Source organism: Pollachius pollachius, assembly GCF_949987615.1.
Source record: "Pollachius pollachius genome assembly, chromosome: 1".
Taxonomy (NCBI): domain Eukaryota; kingdom Metazoa; phylum Chordata; class Actinopteri; order Gadiformes; family Gadidae; genus Pollachius; species Pollachius pollachius.
Genome location: NC_136934.1, coordinates 29,416,056 through 29,437,328, shown reverse-complemented (window position 1 = coordinate 29,437,328; position 21,273 = coordinate 29,416,056). Strand labels below are relative to the sequence as shown.

The 21,273-nt window shown below is 48.0% G+C and overlaps 1 protein-coding gene across 2 annotated transcripts in view; it reads right to left on the bottom strand.

The window, feature by feature from the left end:
* Positions 1-21,273, bottom strand: part of itga10 (integrin, alpha 10) — a 63,109-nt gene that overhangs the window by 12,394 nt on the left and 29,442 nt on the right. For both annotated transcript variants that reach the window (XM_079752860.1, XM_079752859.1), the window contains exons 10-19: positions 7,293-7,366; positions 6,624-6,768; positions 6,195-6,343; positions 5,904-6,047; positions 5,137-5,343; positions 4,918-5,048; positions 4,449-4,615; positions 1,647-1,789; positions 298-408; positions 98-183 (exon numbers count right to left, since the gene is read on the bottom strand). In XM_079752860.1, the coding sequence (XP_079608986.1) occupies positions 98-183; positions 298-408; positions 1,647-1,789; positions 4,449-4,615; positions 4,918-5,048; positions 5,137-5,343; positions 5,904-6,047; positions 6,195-6,343; positions 6,624-6,768; positions 7,293-7,366 (1,357 nt within the window). The remainder of the gene's footprint in view (positions 1-97; positions 184-297; positions 409-1,646; positions 1,790-4,448; positions 4,616-4,917; positions 5,049-5,136; positions 5,344-5,903; positions 6,048-6,194; positions 6,344-6,623; positions 6,769-7,292; positions 7,367-21,273) is intronic.

Here is a 21,273-nt window from a genome sequence, read left to right as displayed (position 1 = left end):
CACCAGCTGGTCAGGGGCATCCGGAAGGTGTATGTGTGTGTGGGTGCATGCGTACGTGCGTTATTGCGTGTGTGCGTGTGTGTGTGTGTGTGTGTACCTGGTCCCGGAGATATCCATGTGTGCATTCAAGACTAGGTCTGTGGTGCACACGTCATCCTCACCACAATCCTTAAAGAAAGGGATCTGGAGAGATGTGAGAGAGTGAGGGAGACATTAATACATTTACTGGTTTGAACTGAACATGGCGTCCATAGTGAGGATGACATCCTGATCCTCGGATGAGAAGGGTCCACTCACAAACTTCTTGACGGTGGTGGGCCAGCCCTCGTCCAGCACCGGGCCGCTCTCCGTGTTGTTGATTTTGTAACGCAGCGAGAAGCTGATTGGACGGATGTAGTCAGCGGTGTCCTGTCAACAGAGACACGTCATTCAAAGGTCATTCATGTGAATGTCTGGGCCAGGCGCAGTGACTCTAAATTACAGTTGGGCAGAAACTACTGGCGTATGACCACAACCACAATTCATGTTTTTTTAATATGTACATAATATATACATATATAATATTGTATTATATATTATTATACATATATGCTTCACATCACTCACACCCGTGTTCAATAAATCCCCTCGTCCTGTGCACACAAAAAACAGTGTTTCTCTTTGAGCAACCACACAGACATTTTTTTCTTTTTATACCATGCTCGGTAGAAAGTTCTGTTGTGAATTTTCTCCCTTTCCTTAGTTTGTTGGATAATGTTTATGTCCGGTCTGTCTGGGCCAAGTTGTTTGATGGCTAACTTCTCTTCCAATTTTAACCTCTCAAATGGGTTTTTTAACAGAAACTCAACATTGTTAATCAAAGGTGCAACACCACTCGCCATATCTGCATCTGATATAGGAACGACGAAAGACGCTGGCGGAATAATTTGAGTTAAAACAACAACAGTTATAAAATATATAGGCGTCTTTCAGCGCAGATTGCAATTCTTATTGCAGCCTGCAGGGTTATGCGATAAACATACGGAGGAACGCAGTCGCTGAGCTGCCCTGCCCCAACATTGCATGACACGTTAAACTCAACTAGAATCACCACCATCATCCAAACTTTGAGCAAAAATAGTCAGAAACTATAGATAGTTAATGTGAAAATCAAATTATTAAAAATAGACTTTGATCAATGATTAGCTGAGGAACAATTTTTTTGGAAGCATGCTTTTGCAAGTAGTTCACTGCCCCACCTGCCCATATAGACGGTACACGCCTGGCATGGGGTATTGAGCTGTAGGATTATTCACTTTTGTTTCGGGTTGTACTCCCTCTCACTTGCTCCCACACATGCTTCCTTCTATCTCTGACTTCAGCCAGCTATTTTGATGTTTCGCTTAGTGTTAGTCTTCAATCCTCTCTTCCCAAGCCCCTTGAAGCTGTCGCTGTGAAAGAAACGCAATAAGAGGAAACCTGCCTTGACTATTAATGTGGTGTTGTGCAGGGGCGTAGGAATGAGTTTAACATTGAGGGGGACACATATCGGAAACCTGACAGATCCAGTATAATTTTTAGGTGGGACAAATGCGCCTGTGTCCGATATTGGAGGGGACACGTCCCCTCCGTCCCCCCCCGTGTTGTGTGTGTACAGCAGCACTCACATAGACGTGGAAGGGAAGGATGTAGCAGAGCATATGTCCCGTCTGAACCCCAACCACAATCTGCGTCTGTCGCTGGGAGTTGTCATCAAACAGCGCCCGGGCCGACAGCTTCCTGTCGTCCAGCATGGCCGTGATACACAAGGCTAAGGCGGAGCACACACAGCCCGGAGCGTCAGAATAAACAGAACCAGCTCAGTCAGAAAGGCTTTTAAAGGTCCCATGGCATGAACATCTCATTTTATGAGGTTTTCTAACATTAATATGAGTTCCCCTAGCCTGCCTATCGTACCGCAGTGGCTAAATCTTGCGTTTGGTTTAAAACGAGCACTAGGTATCCTGCTCGCCTTTGAAACATTGGAAGCTCAGGCGGGCTGATTTGGAGCCAAGTTACCTCCCCTTTCTCTATGGGGTCAGAACATTCTCATTAATAATGAATGCGCAGAGAAGGATTCACAAATGCATTTTGTGATTTATATATAAATTACTCCCTTCTCACAAATACATTTCAATGCATACACAAATGGATATCTGTATGTATAAATGTAAAATAAATCCATAAACAAAAATAAGTTTAACAAACATATTTCTGATCCACACACAAATGTGTCTTGTTTTAAATAAATGTAATATAAATCCATAAATATATGAATTAGGAAAATATTTGCAATTTTCATAAAAAATGTATTTGGATGTTGTTACATTTATATACAAACTGTTAAACTTGAATTAACAAGATGCTTTTCATTTGTGAACTTGTTTGCATTTGTGTGTGAACTTGTCTGTATTTATATGTGGATTTTTGAGACTCCTGACGTGGCTGGATTCACAAATGCATTTTTTTCAACAAGGAACTCTCTGTAGCCAATCAGATGCCTCCCTCGTTTTCAGCCAATGACATGACTCACTGATTCCCGACCTCTGAAGAATAAGTCCAGCCTCTGAGCCTCCCGGTTCCCTCGGTCAAATGTCTATGGAAAATAACGGGGCTTTTGAATGATCTTACATAACAATCTCTAGGTGGCGAAGAAGTCAAAGCTGCGTCACGTTTTGAACTACACACTTTTTCCATCTAGTTTCGACTGGGTTTGGGATTGTCGGTGCCGTTAAAGTAGTAAACGGCACCGACAATCTAAAAACCCAGCCACTGCAGTCATGTGATTGGCTGAAAACGAGGGAGGTATCTGTTTGGCTACAGATAGTTCATTGTTGAAAAAAATGCATTTGTGAATCCAGCCACGTCAGGAGAGTCTCAAAAATCCACATATAAATACAGTAGTTCACACACAAATGCAAACAGGTTTACAAATGAAAAGCAAATTCAAGTAAATTCAAGTTTAACAGTTTGTATATAAATGTAACAACATCCAAATACATTTTGATGAAAATTGCTAATATTTTTTAAATTAATATATTTATGGATATTTCTTACATTAATTTAAAACAAGACACATTTGTGTGTGGATCAGAAATGTGTTTGTGAAACTTATTTTTGTTTATGGATTTATTTCACATTTATACATACCGATATCCATTTGTGTGTGCATTGAAATGTATTTGCGAGGAGAGTAATTTATATATAAATCACAAAATACTTTTGTGAATCCTTCTCTGTGCATTCATTATTAATGAGACTGTTCTGACCCCATATTTCTCTGCCTTGCCCGCCCAGAGAATTTGGCCCGCCAATGAGACAATGAGCTATGACCGTGCAAGCCGTGTGTGTGTGTGTGTGTGTATGTGTGTGTGTGTGTGTGTGTGTGTGTGTGTGTGTGTGTGATTACACACTGTAACACAAGTGTTGTACACTTATTTGTAATTTGGATAACCGTTCTGCTGTTGGTGTTATGGTGCATAACACGTGGTTGAGAAGGAATTGGGGGGAAAGGAACTTTGGCTTTGACCCTGAAGAACATGAACAACGACATGGAGGAGAAAGGGATTATTGCCCGAGATTTTCTCCCGCTTGAGCCCTGTATCCCGCTGAGGCTCCGGCGGGAGACAATCGCTGTTAACAATCGCGGGCAACAATCCCTTTCTCCTACACGTCGTGGTTCAGTCTACTTTAGAATGTGGACGTGGAAGAACCAGAGATGTCGGAGAACCCGACGAAGTCGTTTGAGATTCATAATATCGTCTTGAGGCGCACACACGTGATAATGCATATTATATGATATAGATATCTATGTATAAAATGATATTATTTAGATATAGAGCTCCAAATATTCTAGTGTTCAAGAATATTTACAGAACACGGCCAAAGACTGTGTGCACCTCGGCATTGCGATACATCCAATGTAAATGGAGTGCATGGTACCGTGGCTGCAAGCTGCTCAGGGCCACACCCCCTCCTCTTTGACCTGCCTCTCTCCTCCTCATTTGCATTAAAGCTACAGACACCGAAACGGCACGTTTGGTGAAAGCTCAATGTGCGACTGGCTCGTAGTGGCTGTAATTCTGCACCACGGCTGAATTTCAGGAACGTCTTCGAATACTGTGTTAGGGGCCCACTAATATCTATATTAAAGCATCCATAAAGTAGCATGCCATGGGACCTTTAAAAAAGCTTTCACATACAAGGAATGGTCAATTGGGGCTGAGATACAAGAAACATTATGAGATAGGAAAAAGATATGAAGGAACATATACAATATAAGGTATATATATAGGTATGGAGGTAGCGACGTTATTGTTCACTAGGTATAGAGGTCCTGAAGCTACTGTTCACTGGGTATGGAGGTAGCGACGTTACTGTTCACTAGGTATGGAGGTAGCGACGGTACTGTTCACTAGGTATGGAGGTACCGAAGCTGTCGGCCTGGGTTCCTGGAGACCGGGACACAGCCAGGAAGCAGGCGGTGGCGTTGAGGCAGGCCGAGTCACGGCCGCCCCTCTGGCAGGTCTTCTGGATCACGTTGATGGAGTGGGGCTGGAAGTCCAGGCTCACGTTGACCTGGACGATGCTACGGGAGCTGGGGGGGGGGGGGAGAAGAATAAAGCATGATACTAGAGACTATTGGGAACCAAATGATGATCGTTCCTGGAAGATTTTACGTTACAGCATTCAGTAAACTTCCACAATATTGTCACTCCAATAAAGAAATTAGCACAATCATATATTATTGATTTACCTCTCTGCAATAAACTCCCAAGTCAACCATTTCTCACTAAAGCTTTCCTACCAGCTAGAGAGGTCCAGCCCCTTTCGGGGATTCTCTATGGTCCGCCATCCCTCCCCCCTCCCCTCCAGCCCTGTCCCACTGCACTGACCCACCTGAGCAGCACAGCGCTGCCCTGGGCCCCCACGGCCAGGTCTATCAGCTCGTCTCCATCCATGTCCAGACGGGCGCTCACACCGCGGCCAAAATACCGCAGTGACGGGGAGATGTCTATGGCTGCGATGCGCTGCGGGCAGACAGAGACCACAGTGACAGAGGGTTTAGTGTCTAGATGTCTGGATCTGTTGTGTGGTCCTGAGCTGAGCAGCTCATACCTGTTTGTAGTCGTGGGAGATGTAGATGTTGTCTCCGTGGTAGAGGTACACCGCCCCCCGGTGGTCATCCTCCAGCGGCGCACCCACCAGCAGGTCGCTGAAGCCATCGTGGTTGAGGTCGGGCGCGGCGGCCATTGCGTAGCCGAACCGGGCATCCTGTGACCTGACCACCGCCTTCAGGGTACCATTCAGCACAAACACCCCCTCCTGGGAGAGAGGAGGAAAGGAGGAGCAGGAGGAGGAGGAGGACAGGAGGACAGGAGGAGCAGAAGGAGGAGGACAGGAGGAGGAGGAGGAAGAAGATCAGGAGGAGGAGGCGGAGGAGGAGCAGGAGGAGGAGGACAGGAGAAGCAGGAGGACAGGAGAAGGAGGAGGAGCAGGACGAGGAGGAGGAGGCGGAGGAGCAGGAGGAGGAAAAGGAGGACAGGAGGAGCAGGAAGACATAAGGAGCAGGACAGGAGGAAAGGAGGAGGAGCAAGAGAAGGAGGAGGAACAGGACAGGTTGAGCAGGATGACAGGAGGAGGAGCAGGAGGACAGGAAGACAGAGGAGCAGGAAGACAGGGCGGCAGTTATTAGAATAAATTATGTTTTAAAACATGCATTGACCTCAACTGTGTAGATGAGAATCTGAGATAACAATTTTTGGACATAATCTATGCTATTTGTTTGCCATATATTACCCATTTTCTATTGGTTTGTTTTCATGGTATTGGAAACAATCAGCTCCATGCAATAATCACTTCTGCCCCTGGGCGGTTCTCCTCACCCCGTTAAACGTGTAGATGTAAACTCTGCCAGCCTCTTTATTCCCGGAGCCCAGGAACATGGGAGCTGCAACCAGCAGCACATCCGTGATGCCATCCTGGTCGATATCCAGCCCACACACCTCACTGCCGTAGTACGATCCAATCTGGACACACAGGGACCACAGCGAGGGAGACGCGTTACTGCACTTCTTAACCAATAGGGGGCAGACTTGCTACGTTTGTTATAAACCAAACCAAGTTCAATGTCAACCAATACATAAGACAAACGGCAGCAGGATAACAGGCGCTACCTGTTCTCCATTTAGGGCCTGAACGATGTCCACGTCCCCGTCGTTGCTCAGCTCAAACAGGATCACTTTACCCTTGTGTTTGAACCGTGGGGCCCCGGCCACGTACAGCCGCCTCCAGTCCCCCACCATCACAGAGGACACGGTGTAGCCTGTAGACACACACACACACACACACACACACATACACACATACACACATACATAAATACACAAACACACACGTACATATGCATGCACACATAGATACATACATACACACGCACAAACACATACATACATTTATATTTTGTTAGTGTTTTCAAACCTCTGTGAGGTACAGGACAAGGCCCAAAATACTTTACATGTATCTTACAGAAGTCTGAGTCAGACAATCCAACATTTAATGCATAATCAGAAGCGCACTAGTCAGAGTGCCAGAACCTCAGGCACCTAGATAAGCAGCGTGGTTCTTGAGCTCCAGGGGGAACTCAGACTCGAAGGCCTCCCTGGGGGGTATGATGCGCCCGTTCACCCCCTCCTTCAGCACTCCTCCGTCCCAGTCGTAGGCGCCCACCATGCCAAACAGGATCCCATCCTGAAAACAGCAGGGGGGGACAGGTGACGGGACAGACACACTTTGATGTCAGACTGGTCACCAGAGCAGACTATTCAAATAACTACCTGATAGTCAGAGTCTGACTCTCTGTTTAGTTTCCATTCTCCACCTGTCCACCAGATGTCCTTAAACTGTTCTTAAACCCTCACTTCACAGATCCCGCCACTCCCATCTGCAGTTCGTTCCCCTCACCTGAGCGTCCTTGTCAATCTTCCCACCTGCCCCTCATTCCCTCATCCCTCTCTCCCCATATTGACCAGTTCACTAGCTATGTTCTACTAGCACTCCCTTGGCGGTTCGTTATATGTGTCATGTCGTTTTTGTAGTTCTCAAGTTGTTAGTAGCTCCTATGCCAGTTCATGGGAATGAGATTTAGAGTTTTTATTGAAGTATTTTTGTTCCATTCCCCAGAGTTCTGGTCTGTATTGGGGTCCTATCCCTTTGGTTCATGCTGCCCTGCCAGCCCTGGTGGAGACACTTGATGTTGTTCCTAACAAACTCACATCCAGGATGTGCGTTGAGAAGCCGATCTGCGACATCTCCATGTGGAAGGAGCTCTGGTTGGAGCCCAACGTGCCTGGAGGTGAGAGGAGGGGTGAAGGGGTGAGAGGAGGGGGAGAGTGAAGGGGTGAGAGGAGGGGGAGAGTGAAGGGGTTAGAGTAGGGAGAGAGTGAAGGGGTGAGAGTAGGGGAAGAGTGAAGGGGTGAGGAGGGGGAGAGTGAAGGGGTGAGAGTCAGCGTGGCGGTCAGTAAAAGGACAATGATGGTCTTTCCCTTCACCAGGGGGACTCTGCAGACTTGCCACCCCCACCCTTATTTTCTCAGTCTCCCGTACCCTCCCTTCCTCCCTTTCTCTGGAGGATCTCCACTCCCCTCCGACTCCCTGAAGAGCCCAGGTGGTAGTCATGCCTCCCCCGTCCTTCCTCTCCCTCCTTCCTTCCCTGGCTGATGTCTTGGTGCCATGATGTCTTTAGCAGAACTGCTCCCATATGTTGGGCTATGTTGTGAATAAGTGCTGTTTTATTCATATTTTGTCTCCTCTTACAGAAGGCGGATAGAACATAGTTCTCTTCCATATGTGTCTCTCTCTCTCTCTCTCTCTCTCTCTCTCTCTCTCACCATCTCATACTATCTCGCTCCCGCTAAGATTGTAAAATTTGATAACCCATCACATATTAAGTCTCTTCTGTACAACTAATACCTTTTTCTGATTTAAGAAACTTCCCTCGTAAGCCAATCTTCTGACACATTGCTGCGAGTTCAGTCCAGACACCTATTATCTCATCTTGGGGACAAGCTCATGTACTGTTGTTTGCTTTGAACCTTGAGCAGATATGAACAGATTTTTTTTCCTGTAGGCATACTGTGTGTAAATAGTGTTTGGTGTTAATAGTTTTGGTTGAATATAACTAAACACATTGGATTAATGACAGGGGGAGTACACCCCTAGTACCAGCACTAGGGGTGTAACGGTACGCTGAAGTCACGGTTCGGTTTATGCCTCGGTTCAGACATCACGGTTCGGTACGAGTTCGGTACAATGAAAGGAAAAGAAAAAAACAAAAATGCAGAAGGCAATTATTTTTTATTGTCTCAGGTTGTACCACCTAGTATCATGCAATCTTTCCCCTAAGCTAGCTGCAACAGCCTGAACTGTGTAATCTAAGATGTAAACAGTAAACAATAAGTACCCCACGTCACCTCCAGACTCCATCCATAACTTGTAAACAAAATAAGACTCATCATGTCTCATTTATGAAACTGCAAAGTACACAGAATTTGCGAATTTCCACCAGAAGGTGCGGGTCGGTTCGGTTCGGTGCGGTGCGGGTCGGTGGAGTAGTGAAGGTGCGGTTCGGCGCAGCTCAGTTACGGCTTGCGTTTCCACCACCGACAGTACCCTTTATGGTAGGGGTGGGGGGGTTCAACCGGATCGCGATAGCCACGGCAGCTAAGTTAGCATTCTGACCTCATATACATGACCTGCCTCTGATAGCCACACAGACCCTACATCCTCCCCACTCACAAAGCCCCCGCCCCCCCCCCCCCCTCCCCGCAAGTTACTGAGACATCACCTACTGCCCCCCCAACATGTTCTGACCCCCACTAAGACCCATCACTACCCCACACTTCTCTGACCTGTCTGTATGTTTCCAGCATCCAGGTGAGAATGCAGCTTGAGAGATGAGGCCAGAACAAGGCAGCAGGTCCAGATGGCATCAGCCCCAGGGTTGTGAAAGCCTACGCAGTTCAACTATGTGGCATTCTACAGCATCTTTTCAACCTCAGCCTCAGCCAGGGGAGGGTGCCAGTGCTGTGGAAAACATCCTGCCTTGTTCAAGTCCCCAACAAACCCTCTCCCTCTGCCCTCAATGACTACATACCAGTTGCCCTAACATTACACATCATGAAGGTACTTGAGAGGCTGGTCTTGGCCCACCTGACTCCACAGGTGACCAGCTATCTGGACCCATTGCAGTTTGCATACCGCCCAAGGGTGGGGGTTGAGGACGCCATCATCTACCTACTCGACAGAGCCCACTCTCACCTAGACAAGTAAGGAAGCACTGTGAGGATCATGTTTTTTGATTTTTCAAGTGCTTTTAACACCATACAGCAAGTACTGTTACGTGAGAAGCTGGAGTTGATACAGGTAGACACCACCACAATATCATGGATCATGGATTACCTGAATGACAGACCCCAGTTTGTGAGGCTGGGGAGGTCTGTTTCTGAGCAGGCAGTCAGTGGCACAGGAGCACCGCAGGGGACTGTGCTTTCCCCTTTCCTCTTCTCACTATAAACCTCAGACTTCCAGTATAACTCTGAGGCTTGTCATTTACAAAAGTTCTCAGACAATGCTGCGGTAGTGGGGTGTATCAGTGGTGGAGATGAGAAAGAATACAGGCAGCTGGTGGATAACTTTGTTGCATGAAGTGGGGAAAACCACCTTGTTTACAATGTAACAAAGACCAAGGAAATGGTGGTGGACTTCAGGAGGGCCAGGCCTGAGCTAAGCACCATCTCTATCCTTGGGGATAAAGTGCAGGTGGTAGAGAGCTATAAATACTTGGGTGTGCACATGAACAATAAACTGAACTGGAAGCAACAAACGGAGGCTGTCTACAAGAAGGGTCAGAGCAGACTCTACTTCTTGAGGAAGCTTAGGTCTTTTAATGTGTGTAGCAAAATGTTATGTATGTTTTATCAGTCTGTTGTGGCAAGTGCCATTTTCTTTGCAGCCATCAGTTGGGGCAGTAGCATCAGGGCTTGTGACTCTAAAGAGCTTAACAAGCTGATTAGGAGGGCTGGCTATGTGCTGGGGACTGCTGTAGTGTCCCTGGAGGTGGTGATGGAGAGAAGGATGGTACAGAAATTGTTGAGTATTATGGATGATAACACGCGTCCCTTGCACAATCTAGTGAGTAAACAAAAGAGTGTTTTTAGTGGGAGGCTACGAGAGCTAAGCTGCAGAAAGGACAGATTTAAGAATACTTTTTTACCTACTGCAATTGCACTTTATAATTACTCCTCTTTTTAGTAAGGACAGAAGAATATTCATTTAAACTTTAGCTTGCGCTGCTTATATATATCAAACTTATATATACTTATATATATATATATTTATTTATCTTTTTTGCAGCTGTTTATTGCACACCCGTTTATTTGCACACCTGTATATTTGCACACATTTTGTACTGTTATGTCTGAGTAACAGCTACTTCTACTTATGCACATTGACCATCCATTCCACTTTTTCTATCCTAGGCTAGGTATTGTGGATGCATGGTTTTGTTTAGGTGGGATATGTATGAATACATGTGTTGTGTTGTGTATGTATGCTGGCTGCTGGAACACCTACATTTCTCTGCTGAGGTGAATAAAGTATACCTTATCTTATCTTATACCAGCCCGACATAGTGTAGCCTCCTAATAAATCCAAGGAAAAAGAACGCGCACAATGAGCAAAGATCAACCACATAGGACTTCCAGAAGGAAGGCAAACTTTTGTGCGACATTTTATTCAAAAAACAAAGCTTCCGCCGTTGTCCAGAAACACCTCGCGGATTATGTGTTTGTTTATGGTGTGTTCCTGAATCCTCGGACGCCAGCCTTCCGAGTTGCCAGAAGGTTTGACGTCACTTCCGGTCTCGGAGCATTCATAGCGTTCCTGTTCGTCTTTGTGATTGTGGCATGAAATTGGCTAGCCGTTGTTTATTGTTAGCTGCATTAGCCTCTTTAGCAAACCAGCTCGAAAACAAACAGAACTTTACATTGTATTGCACGCATAGCTGGACCATTCAATGTAACAATTGGTGACCGGAATAAAGTAGCAATGTAATCAAGTGTGTAAGAGCATTTCAAATCGACATTAAAATGACCTACGTGGTACAAATACAACAAAAGTAAATCTCTTCACAGGCGCAGCCATTTTTTTGAGAGCGTCATCACTGCTCTCGGTCTACTCTCAGATTTTCGAAAGATGAAGAGAAAAAGGGGGCGTGCCTTCGAGAAATGCCGCAAGAAAGCTGAGAGATCTTCGACTTTCGACTCGGAAGTCGGGCGTTCGAGGATTCAGGAACACACCATTATTATCAGTAGCGCCGAGATCGTTTATTAGCCTGTGTCATGTGCCACCGCGACCACTGACATACCATGGAACGGTAACTGCTCAATGGCGCAGGGTAACATCAACGAGAGATTTGCTTCCGCATCATGGAGGTCTGAAACCACGCCCTAGTGCATGCATGGACCTATTAAAGAAGAGTGCCGCCGGATGTAGAAATATTTTCGTTTTCTACAGGGTTTCTACATGGACATATTAAAGAAGGTTTTCTAGCATGGTTAGCATCATAAGCAATAGGTCTAACGGTCTGGGCGAGCACAGTAGCTTTTTTATTGTAACTTTTGGTTCAAATCCTATTTCTTACACATGCAGCCATTTGGACACCATTTTATGATAGCTGGTAACCAAAGTACACACCATAATATATAATCAAGAGGACATACAGGCAGTTCAAATAAAAAGATAGAACTTTATTGATCTGGGAACTTCATAAATATGCAAGATTGCTCCATATAGGCTAACATACAACACCAACAACAGTAAACGTATGTAGGCCTACGCAATACCAACGCAACTGAAATGTCTATATTAGACTATTAATAATATTATAAAAATGACATATGTTGCAATCTCTGCCTCCCCCAAGCGACTTGTTGGGAAAATATGTGCGTAGCGCATGTGTGTGACATAGTAGAACACGTGTGTTGTGGGTAGGGAAAAACAATTGACAGCACGGGAATCTGTCTGAGTCTACGGTGCAAGGTGATAGTAGTGTAATCCAATATCCAGCTGAAAGCTAGCAAGCAAGTGCCTTTGATGCTCGTGAATGTACCACTGTGAAGGAATAAAGCCTAGTTCATTGCTGCAACCAACCAACGTCTCACTGTTTGTGCTTCGGCTCTGTTAACCCGGACCACTAGACGCAAGTTACCTGCAACGAGCCAAGTCATTAGTCTGAGACCAGCTCACTCCCAACTACGGTTCAGAGCGTGGAAGCTGTTAAGGTAACACTTGCTCGTGAATGTACCACTGTGAAGGAATAAAGCCTAGTTCATTGCTGCAACCAACCAACGCCTCACTGTTTATGCTTCGGCTCTGTTAACCCGGACCACTAGACGCAAGTTACCTGCAACGAGCGAAGTCATTAGTATGAGACCAGCTCGCTCCCTATGGAGGGAGGGAGCGTGGAAGCTGTTAAGGTAACACTGGGGGCTCGTCCAGGATTAAACAAAGCAAGAAGAAAAGTCAGAGGAAAAGAAAAAGTTGGACGGTCGGATGCAGAATGACGGCGCTCAGAGCTAAAGCTAAATGTACCGCTAATGCTAACGCTTGGAACAGGAGGCCTGTGGAGATGGAGTACTCAAACATAAGCACCAACCCATTTTTAATGGATGTAAGTGACACTGATATGGACCCAGTTAACCACATGGACGGCCGATATGCCGACGGCACTAACCCCTTCGCGGCTAGCATGGAGCTAACGTTAGCCGCGGACGGAGGGATGGTTCGCGGCCAGACGCCGTCGCTCGACCCAGCTTTGCCCCCCACGCCACCGCCATCACGGTTGACTAACCCGTTCCTAACGCCCGTGGAATATAAAGCAAATGGTGAGTCCGAGTACTTTAATCAGAAAACCTGTGACTGTTCCAAACATATGGTAGCCAACCTGGTTGCAGCTTTACCTAAAGGGTCGGAAAATAGCCCTGCTCAAACGTTTGCCCTACATGCCGCTTACCAGCTATCTAACCCGTTTGCCCTAGTGAATTGTACGGCACAAAACCCTTCTGCCCGGCCCACGTACTGTTCCCTCAGTTCACTTCGACACCTTTTCCACCCTCTATGCCCCAGCCCGTGGAACGTTGTGGAGTAATAAGCTATGATGATAACTATGCCCCACACCGCAACACCTACCAATACGTCGAGTCAGCTATGAGAAGGGCCAAGTCCGCGCCACGATCCTCACACACAGCGCCAGATGTTGTAACAATGAACAATAGCGACGATGAACATTATGGATATAGAGAGAGAATTCCAATATTGAAGCCAGGCCATTTGGATGGAAAGGGCTCCTGGAAAGACTGTGCAAAAGACGGTTTGAAAGCTGTGCAAGGGCAAATCATTGGTCAAATGCAACAATGGCGGTGCAACTGAGATTCAGCCTGAATGGCGCGGCTGGAGCTATCGTCCATAAAAATCCCAGATCTGACCGTTGGAGTTACCAGCGGATTGTCTCTCTGAAATAGAGACTGCCTACGGGCCGTATTCAGAGCATGCAGCAGCCATCGGCATTGAATTGAGACAGCGGGTTAGGGGGCAGAACGAAGCGCTGCACCTCTTAAGGGATGATATTTACGAGAAAGTGTCCATCGTGTATGCTGACCGTACAGAGCTGGAGCAGGACGCCATCAGTGTGGAGGTCTTCACCAACGCCCTGGCCGACGCCAAGGTGGTGCAAAAACTACTGGAGAAGCAGCCGCACACTCTGCCCGGAGCATATGACATCGCACACAGCTACGAGTCCACCAGGAGGGCCGCCAGAACAGTCACACAATTCATGCAGCCTGGCCAACGCAGCTTTGTAAATCAGAGAGCCAGGGCCACCAGGGTACGTTAAAATAACAGCATGCCACCTTGTGTGGAGCCAGTGAGGGTAGCTGTCTGGTCCATCGACTCACCAGAGAGGGCTCCAAGATTTAGAAAGACACAAATGTAGAAAATGCCTATGGGGGATGTTCAGTGCCACAACTGCTCCGGTCTAGGGCATATATGCAGAGAAACTACCCTTCACCCCGTCGACCCAAACAGCAAGCTCGGACAGTCAATAAGAACACCGCACCCGACACAGGTATAGTGGTCCCCTGTACTACAAGTCAGGGAGATTACATGTGTGTTCAAATATTGATATATGGACTGGAAATGTGTGCTCTGCTTGACTCTGGTGCTCGGAGGAATGTGTTGCCCCTCCAGCTCTTCAACTCCATTCCCACAGAGTCCAGACCCCCAATAGAGCCATCTGTCGCGCAGGTCCTGCAGAGCATCGGCCCGGTGGTCTGGCAGTGGGGGAAGTCAACCTACCAGTACAAGTTGGGAGCCGAGCTACCAATGTGAACTTTATTATGGCCGACACAGTAGAGAGCACAGAGGTTATCCTGGGGCACCCTTTCCTACATCAGACAAGTTCCCAGCTTGACTATGGTCGCCGTGAGATAACCCTCTGCGGAGAGAAGGTACCTCATTTTAACCCAAGCCATCAGTCCCGGATGCACATTGTCAGAGTGGCCCGCACAACAGTGTTGGAATCGGGGTGTGAGTATGTAGTCCCTGGCACCGCCGACTTCCGCCATGCTGCCGACGGAGACCTGATGCTGAACCCAACTAAAGGTTTCTGCTTCTTTACCCAGCCACCTGCAGGTCCTGTATAATGAGAGCTGTGCTAGTGCCTAAGGGGGACCATGAGAGGTTGGCCCGCCTGATACGGTCATACAGTGACGTCTTCTCCACGGGGCCCACTGACCTTGGCCGTACTGGCCTCGTGCAGCACGACATCCTCACCACCCTTGGTTCACCTGTGAAACAGCAACCACGCAGGATGGCTAGAGACAAACAAACTGCAGCAGACCAGCAGGTGCAGCAGAGCCTGTACACTGGTATGGCCCAACCCAGCAACAGCATCTGGGCTGCACCAATTGTTACGGTGAGGAAGAAGGACCAGACCACGACTACAGGCTTTTAAATGAGAACCATTAAGGATGCTTATCCACTGCCCCGCATCCAGGACATCTTAGACACATTGTCCACCGCCAGGTACTTCAGCACGCTGGACTTAACATCAGGATACTGGCAGGTGGAAATGACGCAGAGAGCCCGAAAAGCCGCTGCTTTCTGCACCCGTAAGGGCCTGTTCGAATGGAATGTGATGCCTTTCGGACTATGCAATGCGCCGGCCACATTCCAGAGGCTCATAGACCGTGTCCTGGCCGGGTTGCAGTGGGATACATGTTTGGTGTACCTCGATGACATCATTGTCTTGGGGTGGGACGGCACCGACATGTTGGAGCGGCTCAGCCGCTGTGTTCAACAGACTACGCGCAGCCAACCTGAAACTTAAACCTTCAAAGTGTTTCCTGTTCCGAGAGCGAGTGGCTTACCTGTGGCACGTCGTCTCCGCCAAAGGTGTCGCCACTGACCCCAAAAAGATCCAAAAGGTGACTGAGTGGCCCGCACCCCAAGACATCTCTGAAGTGCGTCAGTTCGTCGGCCTGGCTTCGTACTACCGAGGCTTCGTCAAAGATTTCACCACAGTTGCCAAGCCCCTCCACAAACTCACCAAAAAGTATGCACGTTTTAACTGGATGGATGAATGACAGGAGGCGTTTCAGCAGCTGAAAAGCCGGTTGACGTCAGCGCCGGTGCTGGGTTATCCCCTCGACAGTGGCCAACTGCTCCTTGACACAGACGCTAGTGACTAGGGAATCGGATCAGTCCTCTCCCAAGTGCAGGAAAGGTGTGGAGAGAGTGCTAGCCTATGGGAGCAGGAGAATGTCAGCCACTGAGCAAAACTACTGTACCACCAGACGAGAACTTCTGGCAGCTGTCAAGTTCACCTCTCATTTCCGGCAGTACTTGCTAGGGAGATCATTTATCATACGGACTGACCACAGCAGCCTGCGTTGATTGACTCGGATGAGGGAGCCTGAGGGCCAGCTCGCTCGCTGGCTTGAAAAACTAGCAGAGTACGATTTCCAGGTGATCCATCGTCCAGGGAGACACCACCAAAATGCGGACGCGCTCTCCAGAAGACCCTGCCCGACGTCGTGCCCATGCACAGTGCCAGAGCCTAGCCTCAGTAACCAGCCCCAGCACAAGGGAATTCAGTGCAACATGGCCGAGAGTCCAGCTGAAGAGGATGCCGCGAAAACTCCTGCAGGGAAACCTCCAGTGGGGGTAGTGGTGCCCGAAGACAGCTATAGAGGCAGCCCCGCAGTCGAGTCTGAGTATCTTCCAGTGGGGGTAGTAGTGCCCGAAGACAGCTATAGAGGCAGCCCTGCAGTCGAGTCTGAGTATCTTCCAGTGGGGGTAGCGGACGCTTTCAGTGACAATCAAGCTGGCTCTCTGTTCCGTCCAAGTGTCTGCAGGGTGAGTGAGCCTGCCCAAACCAACCTGTTCAGTGGCTGGACCCAAGAGCAGTTAATCAGTGCCCGAGAAGCTGACCCAGATATAGCACCAGTGAGGAAGTGGATGGATGAGGGGAGGGGCAGGCCACCCTGGGCTGACATAGCAACCTACAGCCCTGCCACCAAAGCCTACTGGTCGCAGTGGAAAAGGCTCTCCCAGAAAGACAGGGTTTTGCTGAGGAAATTCTACTGCACAGATGGAAAGGTGTTCTATCCACAGATCCTTTTGCCTCAACAGTACCGCACCTCAGTCACGGAACAATTGCACGATGGCCCAGTCGGTGGCCACTTTGGAGGAGAAAGGACACTCACACGTCTCAAGGCCCGGTACTACTGGTACAATATGAGGGATGACGTCACTCTGTGGTGCCGCACCTGCACCAGCTGTGCTGCAAAAGCCCGCCCGAAGAAAACACCTCAAGCCGCCATGGGCACAGTCCGAGTTGGTGCACCCTTCGAACGCATCGCAGTCGATTTAATGGAACCCCTAAATGAAACCGAAAGGCGCAACCGTTACATAGTAGTAGTACAAGACTATTTCAGCAAATGGGTGGAAGCCTACCCGGTTCCCAATTAAGAAGCAACAACACTACAAATGCTGTTAACAAATACATTGTAAAAAGACACCGTGTGTAGTTAATTTTTTGGCCATAGTTTCCATATGCTAAAGACGTGTCTAGTTCATCGTCATGCAGGCTGTGTTCAGTAAAATGAATAAATAAATAAATAGCGATCTGTTTTCAGCGCATGTAGACCTATCTGCCTAAGCTCACGTTGAAATAATTTTGATGTTGATGGCGCAGTTGTTGAAATAAACAGATTGATTTCATACAAATCATAAAAGCCTCTCCCTGTGTCATTGTGTGTGCTGTATCCGAGGTGCCTGTGTGCGTGCGTGCGTGGGGGTTCTTGATTGACCGATTTTCAGACATGGGGGACTCGAGTCACATGACTTGACTCGAGTCAGACTCGAGTCGCAAATTTGAGGACTTGAGACTTGTTTGACTAACACTGATGAAAGACTCGACTTGACTTGGACTTGGTCTTCATGACTTGAGACTTGACTTAGACTTGAGACAGATGACTTAATCTAAAGTTAGATTAAGCTAGAAATGGAGCAATGGAGGGAGGTTCTTGGGGCCATCCGCCGGGCCGGGTTGCGGCTGAACCCTGCCAAATGTTCCCTGCTGGCCAGGGAAACGCTGTTCTTGGGGCACGTGGTGAACGAGCATGGCGTAGCCACTAACCCGGCCAAGGCGGCTTGCGGTCCGGGACTGGCCGACCCCCAACTGCGGGGTTTTCTGGGCCTGGCGGGGTACTACCGCCGGTTCGTCCGGCACTTTGCTACGGTCGCCAGCCCCCCCTCCACCGTTTAACCGAGGGGGGCCGGCCGTACGTCTGGGACAACGCCTGCGCCGCGGCCTTCGCCCGACTCCAGGCGGTGCTCACCGAGGCCCCGGTCCTGGCTTACCCCGACGCTGGTCGTCCTTTCGTCCTCGACACCGATGCCAGTAACGTGTGGGTCGGTGCGGTCCTCTCCCAGGGAGTGGGGGAGGGGGAACGTCCCGTCGCCTACTTCAGCCGCACTCTCAGTCGGGCGGAGCGCAATTACTGCGTGACCCGACGGGAGCTGTTGGCTGTGGTTCTGGCCGTGCGGCATTTCAGGCCGTACCTGCATGGCAGGCGCTTCCTGATCCGCACCGACCACACGTCCCTCACCTGGCTCCTCAGTTTTAAGAACCCTGAGGGCCAGGTGGCTCGATGGCTGGAAGTTTTGCAGGAGTACGACTTCGAGATCCAGTATCGGGCGGCGCGGCTCCACAGCAATGCTGACGCACTCTCCCGACGGCCCTGTGCAGTCCTGGAGTGTCGCTACTGCCTGCGCCAGGAGGAGCGGGCCCATGAGTCTCCGATGGTGGCGGCTCTCCAGACCACCGAGGCTGACCAGACCATCGGGGAGGCGGAGGGGTGGCTCCTGCTGACAGCGAGTCAGCTGGAGCAGCAGCAGCGGGCCGACGAGACCTTGGCGTTGGTGAGGGACTGGCTGGAGGCGGGGCAGCCCCAGCTGGCCGGAGGCGTCGGCACGAGGGCCTGAGGTGAAGGCCTACCACTCCCAGTGGGGATGCTTCCAGCTCCACAACGGGGTGGTCCACCGCCGCTGGCGGGACCATAGGGGGAAGGGCGACATCTTGCAGTTCTGTTGTTGGGGTTAAGTGGGGTTAATGGGTTTGGGATGTTGTGTGTTCTATTGGCATGTTCATTTTCATGGTTGTCCAGACACCGCCACCGAGAGTGACGTGTCCGTTGTAGATATGAGCTACCATTTGTGAGGTCGTTAAAAAATAAAAACCAACTCTCGTAGTCGTGCGGTGTAAGGGGCGCGAGAGTGGTACTAAGCGGTTGAACCTGGTCTCCCGTCTCATTCTTCCGTCTCTTCCTGACCGGCGCTACAATATATATTTATTATTTTTTATATATATTTATATATATGATTTTACAGTGCAATGAATGCACGCATCTCGGGTGATTGCGCTCTGCACGGACAAACTGCCGCTGCGTGAGCAGGTCATTACAGGAGCAGCAGTCATGGAGGCGGCAAGACCAAAAATAATTCAATTTGGGTTCAAGGATTACATTGTCGATGACGGTAAGAAAAAGAGGACAGTGGTATGCAAGGTCTGCAGCTCAAAAATCAGTGACACGATCACCACAACATCCAACTTCATCCGTCACTACAAAACCCACAAAAAAAGGTAAGCTACGTGACTGCGTCTTTTAGCTAGCTGTAACGGCTGTTAGAAAGCTAAGTTAGCTAACACTAACATAGCTTAAACTTAACTTGGCTAAAACGCTACCTAATGTATATGTCTTCTCAATAAAATGCGAAGTAAAAGTGTCTTTAGCTAACTTATTGGCTGGTCAAATGGTTCAGACGTAACATCACCTCAAGTTTTTGAGAGAGAGAGAGAGTGTGTTTGAGCGAGGCCTTGAGATAAACTATGGGTGAATAGAGAGTGTATTTCTATGTGTTTGATTGATGGTTGTGTAGCAATGATAATGCAAATCCTGTTTGCCACAATCAGAGTCAGAAAGAGTCAAAATCAGAGTCAGTCAGAAAGGTGATAATTCTACTTTATAGTTATTATTGAGGTTGTAGTGGGTGATAGTGGTGTACTGGAGAGTGTTATATTGAAAAGTGTTCCTAATATTTTCCCTCCCACATTTATGTTAATGAAGTGGACAAAATTGAAATTTTGATAGAAATATTTTGTGACTATTGTTTTTGCTTGTTTATCAGACTTGATTCTCAGAGATGCTGGCACGACCACGACCATGACCAGTCCAACCACCGATGAGCAGGACCAAATTACACCGTCAGAGCCAGAGCGTCAGACTGGGCTGTTCTCAGCATACCGCAAAAAAATGAAGATGGATTCAAGTTCCAGTCCCCAAATTCAGTTGAACCACTACTTGGACATTTGTGATGGACAGAGCTGCCTTCAGTTTTGGGCCATGAACAGGTGCACCCTCCCCTCTTTGTTCAAGGTGGCGGTAAGAGTTAAGGCAGTCCCTGCATCAAGTGCACCTGTTGAACGTGTGTTCAGCCATGGTGGGTAGATAATGCGACCCCATCGTTCACAACTCAGTGACAAAGTACTGTCAAATTTAATTTTTTGCAAATGCAATGCATTGTAAGTCGATGTATGTTGCGAGGCAGCAAGATCGCTACCAGCTTTCAGGCTTGTGTATTACTATTTCCCCTTCCTGCAGTATGTGTATGTGATATTACTTTTGACACATTCATTTTTTTCACGTCTGATGCCATGTGTTGCAAATAATATTCTACAACATGTAGGGAGATTGACTGATTGACTTGTTGAACTGTTCTCGTATACAGCCACCTAGAGGTTCTATTTGATTCTGTTCATAGGTTGGAGGTAATGATCATAAAAACATTTTCAAACTATTCACATAATGGTTTTGGAATGTTTTGCAATAGTTTGAGTTTTTGTTAATGTTAAGACATTGTTATTGTTAATGTTGAAATAAAACTCAACTTATGAACAAACTTTTTAAATGTGGAAACTGGGTTAGATCATCAGATTTTTGTATGACCTGACTTGTGACTTGCTTAACCTGAGCAATGACTTGACTTGTGACTTGCTTGATTCTCACCACAGTGACTTGGGACTTGCTTGTGACTTGCACATGAGTGACATACCCCCACCTCTGCCTATTTTCAAATATTATTCGAATAATTCTCAGCGAATATTGAATAGTATTTTTGCCAGAAATGCACATCCCTAGTACTTACCATTTTACATGAGTGGCATGCCAGTGGAAAACGGTAGGTGCCAGTATGAACTGGCAAATACCACAGGACATGAGTGGCATGCCAGTGGAAAAACGGTAGGTGCCAGTATGAACTGGTAATTACCATTTTACATGAGTGGCATGCCAGTGGACAAACAATAGGTGCCAGTATGAACTGGCAAATACCACAGGACATAAGTGGCATGCCAGTGGAAAAACGGTAGGTGCCAGTATGAACTGGTAATTACCATTTTACATGAGTGGCATGCCAGTGGGCAAACGGTAGGTGCCAGTATGAACTGGCAAATACCACAGGACATGAGTGGCATGCCAGTGGAAAAATGGTAGGTGCCAGTATAAACTGGTAATTACTATTTTACATGAGTGGCATGCCAGCGGAAAAACGGTTTGCCTATATGCTATATAGGCT